This window comes from Malus sylvestris, chromosome 15 (assembly GCF_916048215.2).
Source record: "Malus sylvestris chromosome 15, drMalSylv7.2, whole genome shotgun sequence".
In the NCBI taxonomy this organism is placed as follows: domain Eukaryota; kingdom Viridiplantae; phylum Streptophyta; class Magnoliopsida; order Rosales; family Rosaceae; genus Malus; species Malus sylvestris.
Genome location: NC_062274.1, coordinates 50,457,147 through 50,476,246, shown reverse-complemented (window position 1 = coordinate 50,476,246; position 19,100 = coordinate 50,457,147). Strand labels below are relative to the sequence as shown.

At 38.3% G+C, this 19,100-nt stretch overlaps 4 protein-coding genes across 10 annotated transcripts; 2 read left to right on the top strand and 2 right to left on the bottom strand.

Annotated features, from left to right (window-relative positions):
* Nucleotides 1-204: 204 nt before the first annotated feature.
* Nucleotides 205-1,743, bottom strand: LOC126604203 (transcription repressor MYB6-like). Its single transcript, XM_050271359.1, has 3 exons — nucleotides 1,354-1,743; nucleotides 1,119-1,248; nucleotides 205-1,035 (listed from the first exon to the last, which is right to left on the bottom strand). Exons 1-3 carry the CDS (start codon nucleotides 1,484-1,486, stop codon nucleotides 366-368), a joined length of 933 nt encoding a protein of 310 aa, XP_050127316.1. The 5' UTR covers nucleotides 1,487-1,743; the 3' UTR covers nucleotides 205-365.
* A 2,271-nt stretch (nucleotides 1,744-4,014) lies between these two features.
* On the bottom strand, nucleotides 4,015-11,821 carry LOC126604199 (O-fucosyltransferase 9-like). 4 transcript variants are annotated; one of them, XM_050271354.1, is made up of 11 exons: nucleotides 11,584-11,817; nucleotides 11,198-11,535; nucleotides 10,710-10,782; nucleotides 10,053-10,120; nucleotides 9,389-9,477; nucleotides 7,891-8,088; nucleotides 7,504-7,708; nucleotides 7,229-7,396; nucleotides 5,410-5,577; nucleotides 5,022-5,212; nucleotides 4,015-4,480 (listed from the first exon to the last, which is right to left on the bottom strand). In XM_050271354.1, the coding sequence occupies exons 2-11, from the start codon at nucleotides 11,360-11,362 to the stop codon at nucleotides 4,327-4,329; spliced, it is 1,479 nt and encodes a 492-aa protein (XP_050127311.1). In that variant the 5' UTR covers nucleotides 11,363-11,535; nucleotides 11,584-11,817; the 3' UTR covers nucleotides 4,015-4,326. The 4 variants fall into 4 exon arrangements, with proteins under 4 accessions (XP_050127311.1, XP_050127310.1, XP_050127313.1 ...); XM_050271353.1 differs by having other exon boundaries at nucleotides 11,198-11,818; XM_050271356.1 differs by lacking the exon at nucleotides 11,584-11,817 and having other exon boundaries at nucleotides 10,710-10,823; nucleotides 11,198-11,336.
* A 969-nt stretch (nucleotides 11,822-12,790) lies between these two features.
* Nucleotides 12,791-15,578, top strand: LOC126602259 (transcription factor IIIA-like). Of its 4 annotated transcripts, XM_050269087.1 has the most exons (7): nucleotides 12,840-12,988; nucleotides 13,172-13,306; nucleotides 13,644-13,806; nucleotides 13,893-14,181; nucleotides 14,348-14,583; nucleotides 14,786-14,929; nucleotides 15,068-15,578. In XM_050269087.1, exons 2-7 carry the CDS (start codon nucleotides 13,197-13,199, stop codon nucleotides 15,242-15,244), a joined length of 1,119 nt encoding a protein of 372 aa, XP_050125044.1. In that variant the 5' UTR covers nucleotides 12,840-12,988; nucleotides 13,172-13,196; the 3' UTR covers nucleotides 15,245-15,578. The 4 variants fall into 4 exon arrangements, with proteins under 4 accessions (XP_050125045.1, XP_050125044.1, XP_050125046.1 ...); XM_050269088.1 differs by lacking the exon at nucleotides 13,644-13,806 and having other exon boundaries at nucleotides 12,791-12,988; XM_050269089.1 differs by lacking the exon at nucleotides 12,840-12,988 and having other exon boundaries at nucleotides 13,652-13,806.
* A 1,074-nt stretch (nucleotides 15,579-16,652) lies between these two features.
* LOC126602264 (uncharacterized) lies at nucleotides 16,653-18,305 on the top strand. Its single transcript, XM_050269094.1, has 2 exons — nucleotides 16,653-16,883; nucleotides 17,801-18,305. The coding sequence occupies exons 1-2, from the start codon at nucleotides 16,713-16,715 to the stop codon at nucleotides 18,194-18,196; spliced, it is 567 nt and encodes a 188-aa protein (XP_050125051.1). The 5' UTR covers nucleotides 16,653-16,712; the 3' UTR covers nucleotides 18,197-18,305.
* Nucleotides 18,306-19,100: the final 795 nt, after the last annotated feature.

Below are 19,100 nucleotides of genomic sequence, written 5' to 3'. Positions count from 1 at the left end.
AGTAAGCCTCACTACTTGAAAGCGAAACTAAATGAAATTTCAAATATGCACCTTTCCACTACTAGCGCAATTCATGAAACGTGTTGTCATGTGACAAAAATCAATTTACACATGATATTATTTGATTGAAACATTACGGTAACAATTCCATATAAGTCATCCTAAACCACTAGAGTAGAAAAATTCACATTAAATGCCCACAAATGCAACCAAATATGTAAATGTCGATTTCCAAACGATTATTGTTCTTTCAAATTCTACGTCCGTACAATACAAGATCCAGAAAGTAATAAATTCGAAAGTGAAGGTATTAACTTATGTGTATTTAAGAAGAGAAAAAAGAAAATAATTATAATAAAATGGTGCTATGGATTCAAAGCAGGTCTGTGAAATCTGTAGAAGCCATTGTAACTGGTGCACTGACAATTGCTGCATGCCTCACTGCTTTGAAATCCAACCTGGCAGCACACACACACCGCCTGAGCCACCGCCACCGCCTGAGTCGACTGCACTTTCCCAAAAAACTGATGATTATTATTACTATTAGAAGGAGCTATGATCCGCTGCAGTCTTGATTCGGCCGAGTTCCCAGACGATGCCCGAGTTGGCTCGGACTGAAACGGCTCTAGCCCAATTGAAAGATCCAAGTTGAGATCAGAACACTTGTACTTGTTCTGTTGTTTTTGGTCTTCATCGGTTGTGGTGCCGCTGCCGGTAGTGGTGCTGCAATTGGCCTCCGATTCTATATTGTAATTGTAGTACTCATGCTCCATCTTGGGGTGCTTCAACAATTCAAATTTGTTGTTTTTGATGGTTTTGTGATCAAATACCGCGGACGACGGCGAAGAACGATTTCTCAGGTCCAAGCGAGAGGCGGGCGTGGCGGCAGCAGCGGCGGTTGTGGTTTGGTTAAGCGGGCGGTGGGTTTGAGGGTCGAGGCCGCGGCTGATGAGCTTTCGCTTGATGTGTGTGTTCCAGTAGTTTTTGATCTCGTTGTCGGTTCTTCCCGGCAATCGGCCCGCAATCAATGACCATCTACACACGTACAATCAAATTACAAATCAATCGTACGTAGGCAATCCACCGCTTGAAGAAAAGTGGGTGATTTGGTTACTTACTTGTTTCCAAGCAAGCTATGAAGCTTGATGATGAGTTCATCTTCTTCTTGTGTGAAATTGCCGCGCTTGAGGTCAGGGCGGAGGTAGTTTATCCATCTCAACCTGCAACTCTTGCCGCACCTGAGCAACCCTATAAAATTAACATGAACAAAAATCGATTTTTTTAAACGATATAGATCATAGATGGAGGAATATTGAATTGAAACTGAATTGCTTGATGGATGAATATACGTACCGGCGGCTTTAGGGAGGGAGCGCCAGCAGCCCTCGCCGTGCTGGCGGATGTGGTCGATGAGGCGCTGGTCCTCCTCCTTCGTCCATGCCCCTTTGTTGGTATGAGATTTCTCACAACAAGGTGCTCTCCCCATCTGTTTCTTCTTCTGGATCAGATATTATACAACAGTAACTCTCTGTATGTATAGGTATATAGATATATATATATATATAGAGAGAGAGAGAGAGAGAGAGAGAGAGAGAGAGAGAGAGATAGAGTTTGTGGTGTGTTGTTTGAAGAGGTGAAAGAGATAAGAAGCAAGAGAGAGGCAGAGAGAGTTTTGGTTGTGGAAATAGCAGGGAAGCAAAGAGATTTATATGTAAGAAGACAGACAGATTACTCATAGGAGAGAGGGAGAGAGAGAGAGAGTCGGAGGGTTTGATTTATGAGGTGGGGAGGGAAGGATTTGACCGAGTTGGTGAAAAAGACGAGTGGTTAGTGGTTACAGATATGGCTCCATTTTGGTAGGTAGCTCTACTTTTACGTCACATTCCTATTTCCTTCCCTTTGTGGGATTTTCTTTTTCTATTCATAATTCAAATCATATTTCCTTTTATGAAATTTTATGACGTGGGATGGAACTACGTTTATTAACGGCTAACAGATACTCATAAGTACGAATCAGAATTTCAAATCAATCAAACATTTCAACTGCTTCCACATCGGTGTTTTATTTCTCCAATTATATTTGTTTTACTAACAAATACGATATTAATTTGAAGCATTCTGATTTACAGTCAATGGTTTATAAACTCAAGTGGTACATTACTTTAGTCCAGACTAACCGGTTCAATTCTCATTTTACTATTTACGAAACTATCTAATTAATAATATGTGCATGACTTAAAAGCGGAAAAAGTCTTTCTCATCAAGAGTAAATACTCTCATTATTTGTACTCACTTAAATGCACTTTATTTATAAGAAAATAACGTGAAAGATAGATTCGTTGCATGAAAGGTTTTTTCCATAGAAAGAAAACACTGCATTAGGACAATTGCTGAATTGCCCGCCTAAAATTATATTTCCTGTGGGCTGAGGTTTCCTTATGGTGGTGCCTTACTCGAGGGGTATGTTTGTCTTTTAGCCAACAGTCTTATCTCACTGTGTACCATAATTTTAAAATTTGGGAACAAATTAAAGAGGAATTTTCCGAGTCATATATGTTATGCTATTCCCTTCCAATAGTAACTATATTTTGAAAAGGGTACTCAAAAAGTATAGAAGGATTTTGTTTTGTGAAAAGGAGGATGAAAAAGGTATCATGGTGAATAATATTGGATATTGGCGAAGGATATCAATTAGGGAAGAGTATCTGGGTATGTATAGCAAGAAGAATAATGTTAATCTTATCACATTTCATATCACGTATAGTATCGCATAATATGGCAAGTATGTGCAATGTTATACATGGTATTCTATTGAATATTTACCGAAAGAAAAATGCTAGCGGATCTTTGGTGGTTTGCCAAACTGTGGTCTCCCTATTCTTATCGAATAAATCACATGTTACATCATGTGGTATTGAAATTGGTAAAAACCATAGCGCGAATAACAAAAGAACAATAACAAACAAATCATGAAACAAACCAACTACAAGAACTGAAAATAATTTTTTTTTTATTGAAAAGAATTGTCATGGCGATTACATACCAAATGATTATATTTTTTCTGACTTGTATCTCATACTAAAATACAAGCTATATTAGAAACCTAAAATATAAAACATTAAAAGTACCATAATACAAAATCGAATCAAATATAAAATTAACTTCCTAAATAAACTAATAAATTTCAACACTCCCCATCAAACTCAGGTGGTAAAAAACATGAGTTTGCCAACAAAAAAAATTGACAAGCAGATGTAGGCGTTGTTAGGCAAACAGATAGATGTATTACAGATTTAGGCATATGCAGATGCCGAAATTAGATGTAGATTGCCGATGCAGGATGCCAAAGCCATGCAGATTCTCGATGCAGAAAGATTTAGATGCAAAAATTACAGTAACAGAATATGTTATTGTTAATCGGAGCACTGTTCATCGACACTATTTATCGATTTTTTATTTTTTTAAATTTTGAAAGAAAAAATTCCATTAAATCTAAGGAAAACGAATGAAAAAAACTTGAAAATTTTGAGTTTTAATGATAAGGACAAAATAAAGGATAAAGTAAATAATATCAGAATTGACTTTTTAGTGTAAAAATATGATTTTTCGTTAAAATAAACAATACCAGAAGCTTTTCGTTAAAATTCTCAATCTAAGAAACACAACTCTTATCAAGACAAAAAACGAACAGCGGTTGACAAGAATGAAAGCGGAAACCTTATGATGCAGTCCATGACCCAAGACGAAACCAAGATATACACAATATCCACAAACCTAAATTATACAGACCAACAAAGTAATACCACAAGAGCGGATTAAACTCTGAAGGATCAAACCCGCTTTGTTAAACACAAGGTAAAAAGTTAGATTGTGAAGAACAAAAGAAGAAAAACAAACTATGTATCAAATAGAGGAACAAATCGACAACAAAAACTAAATAAAATTTTATATAAGTAAAAATAAAAATTGTCACGATGACTACATGACATTGCACCATTATATCGGAAAGCCATATGACAGTGAACCTGTTTTATGTAAGTTGCTCTGAAAAATTACATCAATTCAATTATCTTTCCAATACAAATTCTAAATTCTAAACCTAACATCCCAAATAAGAAATGCTTAACTAGGACCATCTAAAGTAATCTCATTGATACAAAAGAATTTTCACTTGATCTTTTATTGTACATATACAACGAATTGAGTAACAAACTACATGATACACTATTTTTCTAATCAAACAATTTTAATGATACAATAAATTACAGGTGAACAAAGGATCGGAACTAGTGAACAATTTTATGTATTCAAATCAGTCTTGTTTGTTTAGTTACCGCTTTCATTTCTGGCGTCTGCTTCTTTACACATACAATCTGGCATGGGAAATGTATACAGCGACGCACTGGGTTTTTTCAATTCAACACCCTTTTGGTCACTGTGGCGAAGCATGTCTTGCATCTGCCGTTTGAAATCTTCCCATCTGCAGTATACGAATTAGGGATGAATATAAATGTTAAAGTTGTTTGTCTATGATGCGTTCTAGTGCAAACAAACAACCACTCAGCGGAAGTAATCAATCCATGTCGTTTTGTGTATATATATATCATTGTTGCCCCATTTTTATTAGCTAGTTTAATCTGGATGTACTAAGGAAGCGACAACCATACCGAAACCATTACAGAAAACACTGAGGTGCTTGGAGTTAACAAAGGTCAAAAAGATAAGCAATGCATGGTAACAATACACATTCCTAGCCCACCACAAAGAGAAACAAAATGTTAGAATTGTACAACTATTCAGATTGTTTTTGCATTTTCAATCGAGTTTTAACGTCTGCAACATGCACAAGTCAAAATGTAGAAAGACAAAGAAAGCAAAGACGTGCCTTAGAAAACTATTCAACAGAGTTTAAAATAATGTGGCCTTTTTGTTTTTTTAGTTACCGCTACATGTTTTAGGTTGCATGGATGAAACTGAACTGATGAAGTCAAATTTAACTTGACACTTTGACCACACGTTACCTGATATTGGGATTATCAAACAAAAGTGCTAATTTTCTTTTATCAGGCTTGATTGTCTTTGAATGTCCTCCATAGAGATACCGCCTGTGACCCATCAAGAAGTGGGGGAAATTTCCTCCCTGAGTGGTGACAAATACTTCACTATGGAGGCAAACCGTGTAATCAAGAGCCGCCAACCTAGATAAGTGACCCTACATCAGAAAATTTAGCAATGAAAAAATTAACTTGAGCTAAGTCTATCATTATATGAAAAGGAGTAAAATTAGATGAATGGACCTCCTGCGGAAATGGTATAATAAATATTTCACTAGTTTGAAGCTAATGTTTGCTTTTGTTCTATGTGACTGATGCGTACTTTGTTGGAGATGTAATTGCATTCAAACAATACCTTAAAAGGAGCAAGTTCTTCTGCGGTTGCCAGTGTATCTTTCATTTCCAAGAGTGGAAACATCTGTTTAAGAGGAGCCATGTACTTCTCTGCTTTATAAATTTTTCCAGCTGCAACGTAAACTGAGGTGGTATTATCAAATCCCATACCCCTGAGCATCATTCCTACCTACAGCACCAGATACTTCATTAGTCACTAAGCTTGAGAAAGAATTCAATACTAATCCTTATTACGATGAACTTTAGCTTTATGTTCTGTTGTACTTGGTCCAGCCACGGCCAGACCAGCTGTTGAACAAAATTTGACCATGTTCATCCAAAATAAAAATCAACAAAAAATGTATTAGTCAAAACAATAATGATGATGCGACATTAACATTTGTCCATTTAAACAGAAATACAAAACCTTCAGAGGGGAAAAAAAAGTCCCCATGCCCCTCCCGCCAAAACCCTCTCTTTCCCACCACCTCCACCAAAAGCAAAACCACCGTCCAGCAAAAGAGACGCAATCTATCTAAACTGCACAACCTTTTTTTTCTCAAGAACTTGCAAAATATGGGGCCTTGACCCTCAACCTCAAACCTACCCATCCACACCATCTTGCTGCTCCCAAGTCCCACCACTCCATAGTTTCTCTCATCCTACCCAACCCAGACCCCACAAAGATGGTGATTCCGCCAAACACTCATCTTCCAGAGAGCAAAACTTTCCAGGAACCTAAGATTCTAAACCAACGCCAAGCTGTCAAGAATGCTGTTTCGCAAGTCAGCTACGCTAACTGCGAAATTCATGGGATTTTGAAAACCCACAAAAGCAGAAAAAGACTACCAAGATTTGGAAGTACAGAGTAGGTGAAGTGCAAAATGACGATAAACGACCCTTTTTGAAGGGAAGAGATTTGACTAGTAAACCCTATTTACAGCTACAACCACAGTTCTCATATTTTAAGTTAAACACCACAAATTGTTAAATAGACTCCAATCTCTTTTGTGTCAACCCCAATTGCTTTCAAGCTCATATCCTACTACACCACCAAAAGAAAGATAAACAGCATCAAAATGGTCAATCATATCCAGCATTGCAATCACAACTTAATAATTAACATCAAACCTACAATTCATGAAGATGCTTTGATCAGCAACATTCGTAATTATATTCACAGGGAAGTCATAGAAAAAGGAAAGGCACTAAAGCTGAGGACTAAGTCATAAAAAAAGGTAAGCCACTAGAGCTGAAGACTGAAGTCCTGGTCCTAATCATGCACGACCACAACAAAAGTTGGCAACTAGGGGTACAAATAAGCCAAGCCTTGCAAGCAACTTGAAAACCACTCACCAAGAGCTATAATTACCTCTAGACCATTTGAAGACTAGATAAGCTAAAAAAATCTAGCTTAAGCTAAGGTCCTGAGCATGTTCTTTGGAGTATTTTGACTCTGACAGATATATGCATAAGAGGCCAATACATTCAAGTGTTTGTGCTTTCCTAAAATATAATATTTACACGTATTTGCGCTTTGGAGGATATTGACTATGACGGATATATGCATGAGAGCCCAACACAAATTTGTTTGCATTTTCCTTAAATAAAATATTTACAAGTGGTTCACAAGCCTCTTAAGATTTTGCCAAGCCAGACCGACCCCTATAAATATTAAATTAGCAAAAGTAGAAATTATCAGCAAAAGATATCTGAACACTGAACAAGAGTTTTCTTTTAAAGAAACTTAGTTATCCACGTTTTAAAATATTTTTCAAAAACCCAAGTAGCAGAAGGATTCACAGCTTAAACTGAAAGAGAAATAAAGAATAGCATTATACCTCTAATGGAGTTAAAGGGCACTTCCCATCCACACGATTTGCACCTGGCCTTATTACTCTACCCCTTTTCCTGAATTTTCCTCTCCAACTTCTTTCTCGAGCAATATCCATTTCGTGTTTCTCTTCCTCCCCACCATCATATTCACAGCACGAAAATGCTACCATGTCCTTTGACAAAGAGATATAAAAAGTTAGAAATTGTTCATTTAAAAGATATTATAGTCACAGAAGAAATCAGAAACGATTCATTTATAAGGATAGCAAAAATTACACACCTCTTCAAATCGAAGATGCACTGAAACATATTTTCCCCCTCTGTGGGAGCTATTTTTAACCATTCTTTCAACCATTTTATCAGCAAGGGTTCTTATAGAATTTGAAAACCTCAGTGTTTCAAAATTTGCTAAGCATCTAAGCCTTTGGACCTTTGAAGGAACTGCATAAGCCAATCTGTTGGAAAAAGGTGCAATTCGCACGGCCCTGCAAAACGGATTGAGAGAAACTATATATAGCTGTCACATACAATGTAATGCAAGCACATTTCTCAAAATTAAAAAATTAAAAGGTAAAACACATTATAATATAGATATAGAAAGATAGAAAGAAAGAAAGAAAATGGGAGAAAAACTAACTACAAACAACAATACAGGCAAGACACATACCCCATTTGTTCCAACTTTGGGAGGACCTTTTGAAGATAGTAAGCTGGACTTGACCAACCTTTCACTCTCAGATTCACAATGTTGCTTATATTATTGTCAAATCGCTCAAGTATATCCCCTGGGAGCTCCCTAACCACATTCACATGATTTCTGAGAGCATGAATGAAGAAATCTTCATCAAATATGTTCCCAAAGTGGCTGCAACGAGTATAAAATAAAATGGTCAATACCTTAAACATCAAAACATGACAAGTTTTTAATATTTTAGATTTTTACTGCCATGCTTTACATATACTCTCAGTGGTCAAATTTCAAAGCTTAGGATCTCCTAGACAACCATGCACCAATGAAGAGGCTGCCAGGTCAAATTGTATGCTGCATCCAATACACATGCAAGCACTTTTTCATCAACTACCTCCATTATAAGCCACTATATGGTGTTATTCTTTTTGGCTGAAAGAAGACCAAGGTCTAAGTGGGAGGGGGATCACAGTTGAGCTCTCCCTCTATATGAGGTTTGCTAGAACTCAAGCCATAAGTAACTAATAATTTTTTACATGAATCAAGGAGGGCCAAAAGACCTACACAGAATCACAAGGATCCAATTATTAAACTTAAATCAAATTCATTTAAAAAAAAAAATTGGAGAAGGAAAAACACTGAATTGCAGTGTTAGGTTTTTGGTTCGTCAAGTATGTCCTAATTGGTTTAGGATTGTTTAGGAAAATTAGAGGTATACCGATTCTTGTCCTAGAGGGATTAGGAAAGAATTTCAGTTTTCCTTATTCAATTTAGGTTTGGATTTCTAGAAGTCTATTTGGATTTGGATAAGTGTAATTTCCTAGTCCACTTAGAAATAGAAATTCAATCAGCCTTGGGACATGTAAGCCTACCCTATGCCTATAAATAGGGTGCGGCAAGGCTTAATTTTCTGAGAAAAAAGAAAACAGCCAGACAGCAGAGAGTTTTGAGATTAGTTCTAGGGTTTGCAAAAGTTCTGTAATCTCTATTATTAATCAAAGGAGCGGTGATTTCTCTAGAGAAATCACCACTGGACGTAGGCAAAAGTTCTGCCGAACCAATATAATTCTTGTGTGTTTCTAAGTTTTCTAATATTTAATAGTTTAGTCTATTACCGTTGGTTACATTGAAGAACAAGTGGGCGTTTTTCATCACAGTGAGAATAACTCCCTCACTTGCAGCCTACACAGACTTCAAACGAAGAATTCCCATTTGCTAAGTTTTATTTTTATTCAAAAATGTGCATCAGCCAAAATTTGGCAACTCATATCTAACCAAATTGTTTGGATAAGGCTTTTTTGCAGTTGTCAACTTGTCGTGGCTGATGTAGAAATTAAATTAACCTAGTTATACCTTTCTGAACTAATCATGCTAAACTATTTAGAACGATGAATAAAATAAAAATCTACATGTATGTGGTAATGCAGCTGATGATGATTAGATCAGAATCTTAATGGTACAAAAATCTAGTAATCACCTCGAGTCTTTCCAGACACTATTTAGATGAAAAATTGGAATCAGAAGCGTTGCATTCAATAGTCCAGCCACAGCAACTGCATCACAAATCTATTGAGGCCATGAAGAAAACTGTCAGAGAAAAAGAAAGGAAAAATCGGATCCACAAGACATGTTTTTTGACACAAGTTTCTATTGTCAGCTATTCATGAATTTCATGCAGAATCCTTTTGTCCAAGTCCAAATGTAATTTGATGGAACAAATAACAATTGGACACTGAAAATTACAATAACAAGGATGGCTTTGGTCTCACATGAATATAATATAAACAAATGAGTTGAAATACACATGTATATAAAGGAAAATGTAAGTTTGGTGGACAGTCCAGAATGTTATGTTGGCAGACTGATATTTAGGGAATTGATCATGTAGATTCTTGTTCGAATGCCTGGTTCAAATTCAAAGCAACTCGGTGATTGATATCTTTATGCAAAGATCAAAATCACAAAAACAATGACAAAATGCATTCAAAGCCACCCAACCAATTAAAAATAGAATCCAACTGCAACACACAGATAGCAAACTCTAACCAGGGCAGCCACCCAAGTCCAAGAAAAATTGATAATAAATCAACAAGCCATACCAATCAAGAAAATGAATTCCAGTTATACGTAATCACACCTACCGACAAACGTTGCTGGTTCAATCCACCATTTGCTTCAATTATAAAGAAACCATTTGACTTTGGTAGTCCTGTAATCCGTCCAAATATTTAAAACACAGCACTTAGTTATTCATTTAGTTTTTAACAACCACATAATTATTCATTCTATTTTCCAATAATCAGAATAACAGAAATTTAGATTTAAAATTCCTCCCAAGTTAACTTACTGAAAACATACCATATTTTGTTTCAAACACTTTTTATTAAGTACTTTGCCACACGGCATAAACATGGTGTTAAAATGGTGTGTAGCTGAAGTATAATGTCTTGGGAAACATGTGTGTGTAGTTGTGTGCGCACAACAGCAGGTAGCAGGGTGTTTTCATTTTCGAACAAATCCTGTTTATTACTTTTTATGCACCCACTCCACCATTTATCGAGTATGTGTGGTGATAGACTCTTTACAGGCATTTGCAATCCATATTAATTCTGAAGCATCATCTCTAAACAATTTGAAAGTGCAGTTTAGTGTGTATTGGTAACAGAGTCTGCAAAACCCACCACATGCTGAGTTTGAATAACAACATTCTGGGTAGCAAGTATGATAAATGTATCCATTCGATATTTTAAATACGTAATTCTCAGTTTAATTGTGATCTTCAAATGAAAATTCCAAACCTTCATTTGAAACATCGTTGCTAATACAAGGCTTCCAAACTTGCCGCACTTTTGAATTCCACACCGACATCAACTGCATCGTTTTCATATCAGCATACAGTCAATTCACATTGTCTGTAACCAACAAATTTGCAGAAGTGCATAAGTAACTACCTAAGTGAGTCCCCCATAAGAAGTTACTCTAGAGAGCAACCTATCACAGCGATTTCATATAAAGACATTACATTTATATACCAAGAGTGATTCGATTGATGAGCACACCGTCCTTTTCCGTATTCCGATTAAACTATGTGTTCCTTTTCAATACTAGTACAGTCAGAACAAATTTACCCAAATCAGTAGTAAACCCCAAACTTAACACAAGCATGCACATAGATTGGTATAATGCTCTAAATTTGCCATGAATTTACCAGATAGAGAACAAAATGGTGCACTTAGAATCCCCCACCCAATGGAATCGAATCGAAAGTTTGCAAGAATTCACTCACCAAATTGTGAGTGTGATTGCTCTCAGCCTGCATATGAGGCCAAAGCTTGTGAAAAACCTGAGGGCTCCTATACACTGAGCCCGGAGGCGACCGCTTACTAACCACAACAACCGCATTTTTCAAGCTAACTACATCAAAGTTCACGGTGCCCATATACAGCAACATCCCCGAAAGGTACAACAATGGCGCGAACAAAAGCACGGCGCGGCGCTTAAAAACGACCGAGATGAGCAAGACCACAACCTTCTCCAGAATGCTCTGCTTGGGCCCTCGGCGGCCGGCGGCGTTCTTGTTGCGGCCGTGGCGGCAGCGGGGGGAGGACGGCGGGGACCCCGCGGCTCGGGGATTGCCGAGCCGGCTGTAGCCGTGCATTGAGGAGCAGAGACCTCGGGTTCTAGAGATTGGGGGAGAGAGGGGAGTCGAGATCTGATCGCGGGAGCTGAGGAGGCGGCGACATTACTGATTACGTACCATGAGAGAGAGAGAGTGTGTCAGTGGGAGATGAGGTTTTGGGTGGGTGGGGGAATGAGAGCGAGGGGATAATAAAGAAGAGCGCGTGGGAGGGGCGGGCGGCTGGCTGCAATCACGGGCACGGAGATGCCAAACCTGATTTGATTTGATGACAGTGTCACTGTGTCAGTGTGCGGCTGTGGTTTTAGGTGAAAGAAATATAATACACTTTCTTTTTATTTTTTAATTTTTTTAATTTTTTGTTTTCCAAATATTAAGCATTTTTCTTGTCTTGAGAATACTGTATGATTCCCAAGTGAGGCCAAAGCTTCACATTTAGAGTATCTCAAATTTTGGATGCTCTAATTCATGGATGTAAATAAGAAAGTTGTAAATAAATATGTGGGTTTCATGTTGATTTTGATATAGCCAATGTCTGTCAAATTTACATTTGAGCCTCCTTAGCTTTAGTCTTTTTCATAATCGTATTTCCCTTAATTTTTTTCTCTCTGCACAACCATTCATTCACCACCATCTCTACTGTCTCACCACCACTGTCGCCACCGCTGCTACTGCCACCACATTTTCCACGATCCTTAACACCATGATCCTCACCACCTCTCAAACCAACGTTACCACAATCATGCCTCACAACTTCCGTTAACACAACCACCATGTACCACAATTGCTATTGCCACCACCACCATCGGTCCCACCAACATTGCCTCTTACCTCGTTGTTGCCACCAGCACTTTACCCCGTCATCTTAAAATTTATTTTACAAAAGTATTTACTAACAAACACTAATTTATTATTTTTCTGATATTTTAGATATTAAAACCAGATATTTTTAATATAATTTTTTCTCAAGTATCATTATCGGAATAAACTATCAAATGCATTCTCAAATCATAAAACTGCAAAATCCTAAATGTAGAACAAAAGAGATTAAAAAATCGTTTTTCAAAACGCAACCGTACGGGGTCTTAACAACGGCCCCAATATAATCGGCCGTTTTCACACACTGGACTGGTCCAGCAAGGAAAGCCCATTAAGGAAAGTAAAGAATTGTCAAATCCAAGTTCAACTGAAAAGGGTAGAATCGACAATATGAAGGTATGAAAACCCTAATGTAAACACTGCGCTCATTGCCTTTTAGAAACCAGTCAGTCCCCAAACTCCAAACTCCAAACCCCGAACGCCGTGGTGAAGATGGATAAAGGGGCAGGAGAGAAGGAGGGGCCTATTGTCAGAGACATAAGGCGGCATTACTGCGACTACTGTGGCATCTGCAGGTCCAAGAAGTCTCTCATTGCTTCTCACATTCTCTCACACCACAAGGTTTTTACTCCTTCTTCTTCTTCTCCTTAATCTTGATTCTTTTCGGTCGAATTATGAATTTTGATGAATTGGGTCTGTATTTTTGACAGCTTTTCTGTTGTGGGTTCACTTTGTTTTGCCTCTAAAACCAAAATTACAAGTTGGGTCTGTTAAAGTTTTTAATTTTTTGAATTTTTGATGCAGGAGGAGATGGAAATGGCTGACGGTGATGGAGGTGGGGATGTTGGGGAAGAAAATTCCAATACTTGTGAAGAATGTGGTACCACTTTCAAGAAACCTGCACATCTCAAGCAGCACCTGCAAAGTCATTCCCTTGAGGTATTGTTTGCTTTTATCTATAGGTCTCGCCTGATTAAAACAAGCTGAGATTTATAAGCGTGGTTGAGTTCGATTCTGCGTGTTGCGATTAATGCCTTGTCAGCTGACTATAAATCTTCCATGGACTACTTGCGATGAAATCTTTCGAGGGATTGTGTTATTCTCTCACGAGTTGTCAGTAAACCGGCAGCAGGTTTTAATGTATATTTGTATCAGTGTGATATGATATGAGTCCGATGACGCATTTAACAATTGCTGATTATGCGAATAACTGTCTGCAATTTCTGGATGAAGTTTGTGTAATCTTTGCATCGATTGAATCGTTTAAAGATATAAGTTTTGCAGGAATCAACATTTATGAAAAATATACAATGGATAGCGTGAAGCATTGGATCCCACACAAAGAACTCCAAAATGCGATAAGGTTCGGACTTGATGGACTAGTACCAGGTGGGAGACCTCCTGTGAAGCTCCATCAAGCGAACCTGAGTCACGCACTGGTTGGTTTGACGTTTGATGACTGTTCAAGTGTATTCTGAAATTATTTTTATGAGTTCATCAATTTATTTTAGCTTATTGATTTCAGAGGCCATACATTTGTTCAGTGGATGACTGCCATTCCAGCTACAGACGAAAGGACCACTTGACCCGCCATCTACTTCAGCACCAAGGGAAACTTTTTAAGTGTCCAGTTGAGAACTGCAATCGTGAATTTGTTTTCCAAGGTAACATTAAGAGGCATGTCAATGAACTTCACATTGAGGATTGCCCTTCAGCTGATGGTGGAGCGCAGAAGCAGCATGTATGCCAGGAAATTGGTTGTGGAAAGGAGTTTAGATATGCTTCAAGGCTGCGGAAGCATGAGGAATCCCATGGTAGCTTTTGTTTCCAAATTCTATTTTTCTTTTTAAGTTTTGTAGTGTGTTGTTTGTGAATGCAATGAAATAATGCAGATACATATAGATACACTTTTTTTTGCTTCAAAATGAGAAAATGTGTTGTTGTTATCCTAACCGCTGATGATACCCTTCCGTAATGCAGTTAAGCTAGATACAGTGGAGGCATTCTGCTTTGAACCAGGCTGTATGAAACACTTTACCAATGATCAATGCCTTAAGGTCCATATCCAGTCCTGCCACCAACATACTACCTGCGAGATATGTGGGGCCAAGCAGCTGAGACAAAATATGAAAAGGCATCTTCTCACACATGAAGGGAGAGGTTCAATAGAAAGAATTAAATGCGATTATAAGGGTTGTCTTCGCACTTTTACAACTGTAAGTCGTTGACTAACTTTGAAAAGAGAGATATTTGATAACATGATTTCTTTTAGTCAAGTGATCGGTGAACAAGGAAAACTATTATTTATACCGGTGAATAGATTGATCATAAAATGATTGTTGACCAATAAATTTTGTTATTTTCATATGTAAAATATTGTGTAGAATTCTGTGCTGACATTTGGTTTTATGTATGCAGAAATCGAATCTCTCTAAACATGTGAAAGCTGTACACCTTGAGCATAAACCTTTTGTCTGTAGCTTCTCGGGTTGTGGCATGAGATTTGCATACAAGCATGTGAGAGATAACCATGAGAAGACTGGATGTCACGTCTATACCCATGTAAGATTTGCTCTTGAATCTTCACTTCCCTCATGTGTTGCATTTTTGCATTTTCGCATTTTCGTTTGAGCAAGTATATGTTAAGGCAGTGTTACAATATCTATTCACATGGATGACATCAATTGCTTTGAGTTTCAGGGGGATTTTGAAGAGGCTGATGAGCAATTCCGGTCAAGGCCAAGGGGTGGGCGTAAGAGACAGTGCCCCGACATACCAATGTTGGTTCGGAAAAGGGTAACTCCACCAAATCGGTCAGCCCAGGAGTCTGTGTACCTATCCTGGTTGCGATCACAAGAGGACGGGGACGAGCATTGAGTCATCCCTATGTAATGGATGTGGTTTAAACATTATTCCACTACGAAAATGGAAGTTCATTGTGAATACGAATCTGAATACTCTGATGTATAGTAGGAAATTTTGATGGTCTCTGGATCCGTTCATCGTCAAAGCGCTCGAGTGTTTAGGTTCTGTAGTTTTGGAAAGGTAGTCTGGATTACACTGTTTGAGTTGGCATGTAGTACGACCTCTGAATACTATTTAGGAGAAAGAAGAACAAATTTGTGATACTATATCAGCATTATTCTATACAATCTTGTACGAACATTAATTAATTATGAAATTTATACGGTGAAGATACATTACGCTCTAAGTGTGCGTTTGGGGTGCGTTTGGTACGTGGGACGGGACGGGACGGAACGGGACGAGGCGTTCCGTCCCGCGTTTGGTGCGCCAAAAATGGGTGGAACGGGCTGTTCCACGGGACAGATTTTGAGTGTTTTTGCGTTCCACCTCCCCCCCTGGAACGGGTTTGTTCCACGTTTGTGGAACGCAATGTTTTACCATTTTAAGACAAATATACCCCATGTCTTTTTCAAAAATTACACCTTCGTCCCGTCCCGTCCCGTCCCGTTCCGTCCCGTCCCGTTCCGTTCCGTTCCGTCTGCGTACCAAACGCGGGACGGAACGAAGGTGTAATTTTTGAAAAAGACATGGGGTATATTTGTCTTAAAATGGTAAAACATTGTGTTCCACAGACGTGGAACAAACCCGTTCCAGGGGGGGCAGGTGGGACGCAAAAACACCCAAAATCTGTCCCGTGGAACAGCCCGTTCCACCCATTTTTGGCGCACCAAACGCGGGACGGAACGCCTCGTCCCATCCCGTCCCACGTACCAAACGCACCCTTAAAAGGGAACAATTTATCAATAAGGTATTGAAATTGTCATTTGTAGAGAGTCGAATCAAAATTTGCAAGGGTTTTTTTTGGAGTACATCGATATTTTTACATTAAGGGAAGAGAAAGTTCGTCTAAGTCATATAATAAGCAATCTAATTTGGTATTAAATTCGCCATTCACGAGATTTGAAAGAATGTTACTTCAACTATCCGTTCCACTTGTGTGCTAGAGAAAATGGGGTTCGAACCCCTTCCCAATTACGAATAAGATTAGGAGGAGCCCAAAAGCCCCCCAATCAAGTACGGAAACATAAGCCTTTCGACTCACTTTGCATCTTGCCATTTCCGTTTTTGACTCCGTGACGCGGAAGTCCGTATTACATTTCCTTTAGACTACTCCGTGCTACGGACTTTCACATCACGTTTCCACTAGACTATAATATTAGGCAACAACTGCTCAAATTGGTTTAGTTTGGTCGATGTGACCGGGTTGAACCCGGTTTTTTCAGTTTTTGTTTTTTTAATAAAGACGGCCCCTTCTCCCCAGTATGTTTCTGAACAAGTAGAGAAACATTAGCCATTAGTTGCAGTGCGAGAGTGCCGAGAGATGGTGACAATAATATCTTGTTCAGCAGCTCCTCCATCAAGCGTGTGTGGGTCGCTCAGCCTCTCCTCCTCCGGGTTACTTACAACTCGGTCGACTCAGCTTTCATGGGTTTCTTCCTTTCCTCTGATTAACATCTCCATTGCAGACCCTCCCACTCCCGCACTGAGCAGGGTAAGCAACACACTCACTCACTTATTCTCCCAATTTTCAATACCAAATACAGTAACTCACTTTCTTCTTCAAATTCCTCCATATCTCTTTAGAGTTTAGATAAAGTAAGGAAGATATCGATTTTAATTTTGATTTCTGGATAAGGGTAGATTTTGCAAGTGAGGAAGGAATCACCCCCAATAATGGTGGAACTTAAAAATTTTTTTTCAGTCAAAATGGTCCCTGAGATTGGCTAACTCCTCAGTTTGGTCCATGACATTGAAAATTGATAGAAGTAGTCCTTGAGGTTCTCCACCTTAAATCATTATGGTCGTTTCGTGAAAAATCTGTCAATATCCTCGTTAAGTGGAGAGGTTGGTTTGACAAATATCGATTTTCAATGGCATGTACCAAAGTGAGGAGTTATGCCAATTCTAGGGACCATTTTGGCTGAAAAGCCAACTTAAAATTGTGGTTGTATGAGTAGTGACATCTAACTGAGGAGAAAACGATTAGTCGGATACTTGGTATCAAAACTATAGTCTATGATGCATCAAATTTTCTTTTCTTGTAAACAAGGAAGGATTGTCTTGGTTTATATGTCACTAGAATCTTGTGTCTAAACTTGGTAAACTCAATTAACTCCGTACTACCAAAAATCCTCTATCCAGCAAAACCTTTGTGTGGAAGGGTCTACCAGCAGCATATATATACTGCTGATTATCCCTTTCCTGACTCGGCGAAAGAAAATTTTGAAGGTTCTTCAATGTAATTTAAAACCGAGGAAAAAATCTTTGGATGTCGGGCAGTTGTGGTATATATTTGTCATGTGCCAATTCCTTTCTTAATAATCCTTGCACTTCTGTTTGGACAATCTCTTCCTGTTGTTTTTGGGCATCTTTCTCTCACACTCACTTTCTGTTTACCTGTGATTTTAGAATTCTGTTGTTCGAGCTGCATGGACCCGGAGATCTCGAGGTGAAGCTGCAAAGAAGCCTAACAGGAAATCCTGGAAACAGAAGACTGATATGTATATGAGGCCATTCTTACTAAATGTTTTCTTTTCGAAAAAATTTATCCACGCAAAAGTGATGCATCGGGGAACCAGCAAAGTGATATCAGTTGCTACCACCAATGCCAAGGATCTTCGGAGCAACTTACCTTCACTCACAGATCACAACGCGTGCAGAGTTATAGGGCGGCTTATTGCTGAGCGGTCCAAGGAAGCTGATGTATATGCATTGTCTTATGAGGCCCGAAAAGGTGAACGGATTGAAGGTAAGCTTGGGATTGTTCTTGATACCATTAAAGAGAACGGGATCATGTTTGTTTAGAGATATAAGTTTATATTCTTTCAGCCATGTTAACTGCAGAAGAAACTAAGATGTAGAATGTTTATCGTTTGACCAACAAATAGATATCTCACAAATTTATTTGTGTCAAGGCTTTCTCTTGTTAGTTTTGTGCACTCTTGATCCACCACCACGTCTTAGTGTATATATATCTTTTGGCTAGTGCTATCAACACACACATTTTTACAACTCACATACCATCTAAATTTCGGCTTTCAGATCAATGAACAAAAATTAAAAAGGGTGTGTGGGAGGTAAATAGGTGTGTGTAAATAGCATTACCCTGTCTTTTATGCCCGATCTAATTGACTATTCTTCATTAAATTGATGATTGGTGGACGCGTGACCCCTTAGACGTTCAAACATAAGGATGGTATAGACAAATATAATTTCAAAACCTCATGGTCCAATGTTAAGAAAAATAGAACCCATGTTCCATTTTGAAAACCACCCCAAACCTGAGGGTGTAAAATATAATTTCCACAAATTACTCTAAGAAAAGACTTAGAGTACTTGGATCTAACGGAGGGCATGACACAAAACCGAGCGCAATGGCGTTCTAGGATTCATATAGCCGACCCCACTTAGTGGGAAAAGGCTTTGTTGTTGTTGTTGTTGTTGTTGTGGTCAATCCTTCCTAGCATCCATGTTTCATAACCAACTACAAATAAACCTACTAGCCTTTAGGTATTTTTCTCTCTTTGTTGATTTTTTTTTTTTTTTTTTTTTTTTGCAATTTATGTAAGAAATTTTTATTGGCACTCAAAAATTCTTATTTTGCAGTCCAAATATTTATATTTAGAAAGAAAAATACTACTACTCTAAACTCCAAATGAGGAGTGCATAATTAAATTTTTAGAGTGTCAATAACAGTTTCCTTAAGTCT

Excerpts from the sequence above, each read along its gene's own strand:
- LOC126604203 (XM_050271359.1), bottom strand. The coding sequence starts at position 1,486 with ATGGGGAGAGCACCTTGTTGTGAGAAATCTCATACCAACAAAGGGGCA. Across the intron at positions 1,249-1,353 it reads CTCCCTCCCTAAAGCCGCCG|GGTTGCTCAGGTGCGGCAAG; the intron begins GTACGTATATTC and ends TTAATTTTATAG. Across the intron at positions 1,036-1,118 it reads CATAGCTTGCTTGGAAACAA|ATGGTCATTGATTGCGGGCC; the intron begins GTAAGTAACCAA and ends GTACGTGTGTAG.
- LOC126604199 (XM_050271353.1), bottom strand. The coding sequence starts at position 11,569 with ATGCACGGCTACAGCCGGCTCGGCAATCCCCGAGCCGCGGGGTCCCCG. Across the intron at positions 10,783-11,197 it reads GCAATCACACTCACAATTTG|TTGATGTCGGTGTGGAATTC; the intron begins GTGAGTGAATTC and ends AAAACGATGCAG. Across the intron at positions 5,578-7,228 it reads GCCCTTTAACTCCATTAGAG|GTAGGAATGATGCTCAGGGG; the intron begins GTATAATGCTAT and ends CTGGTGCTGTAG.
- LOC126602259 (XM_050269087.1), top strand. The coding sequence starts at position 13,197 with ATGGAGGTGGGGATGTTGGGGAAGAAAATTCCAATACTTGTGAAGAAT. Across the intron at positions 13,807-13,892 it reads CGAACCTGAGTCACGCACTG|AGGCCATACATTTGTTCAGT; the intron begins GTTGGTTTGACG and ends TATTGATTTCAG. Across the intron at positions 14,584-14,785 it reads GTCTTCGCACTTTTACAACT|AAATCGAATCTCTCTAAACA; the intron begins GTAAGTCGTTGA and ends TTATGTATGCAG.
- LOC126602264 (XM_050269094.1), top strand. The coding sequence starts at position 16,713 with ATGGTGACAATAATATCTTGTTCAGCAGCTCCTCCATCAAGCGTGTGT. Across the intron at positions 16,884-17,800 it reads CCACTCCCGCACTGAGCAGG|AATTCTGTTGTTCGAGCTGC; the intron begins GTAAGCAACACA and ends CTGTGATTTTAG.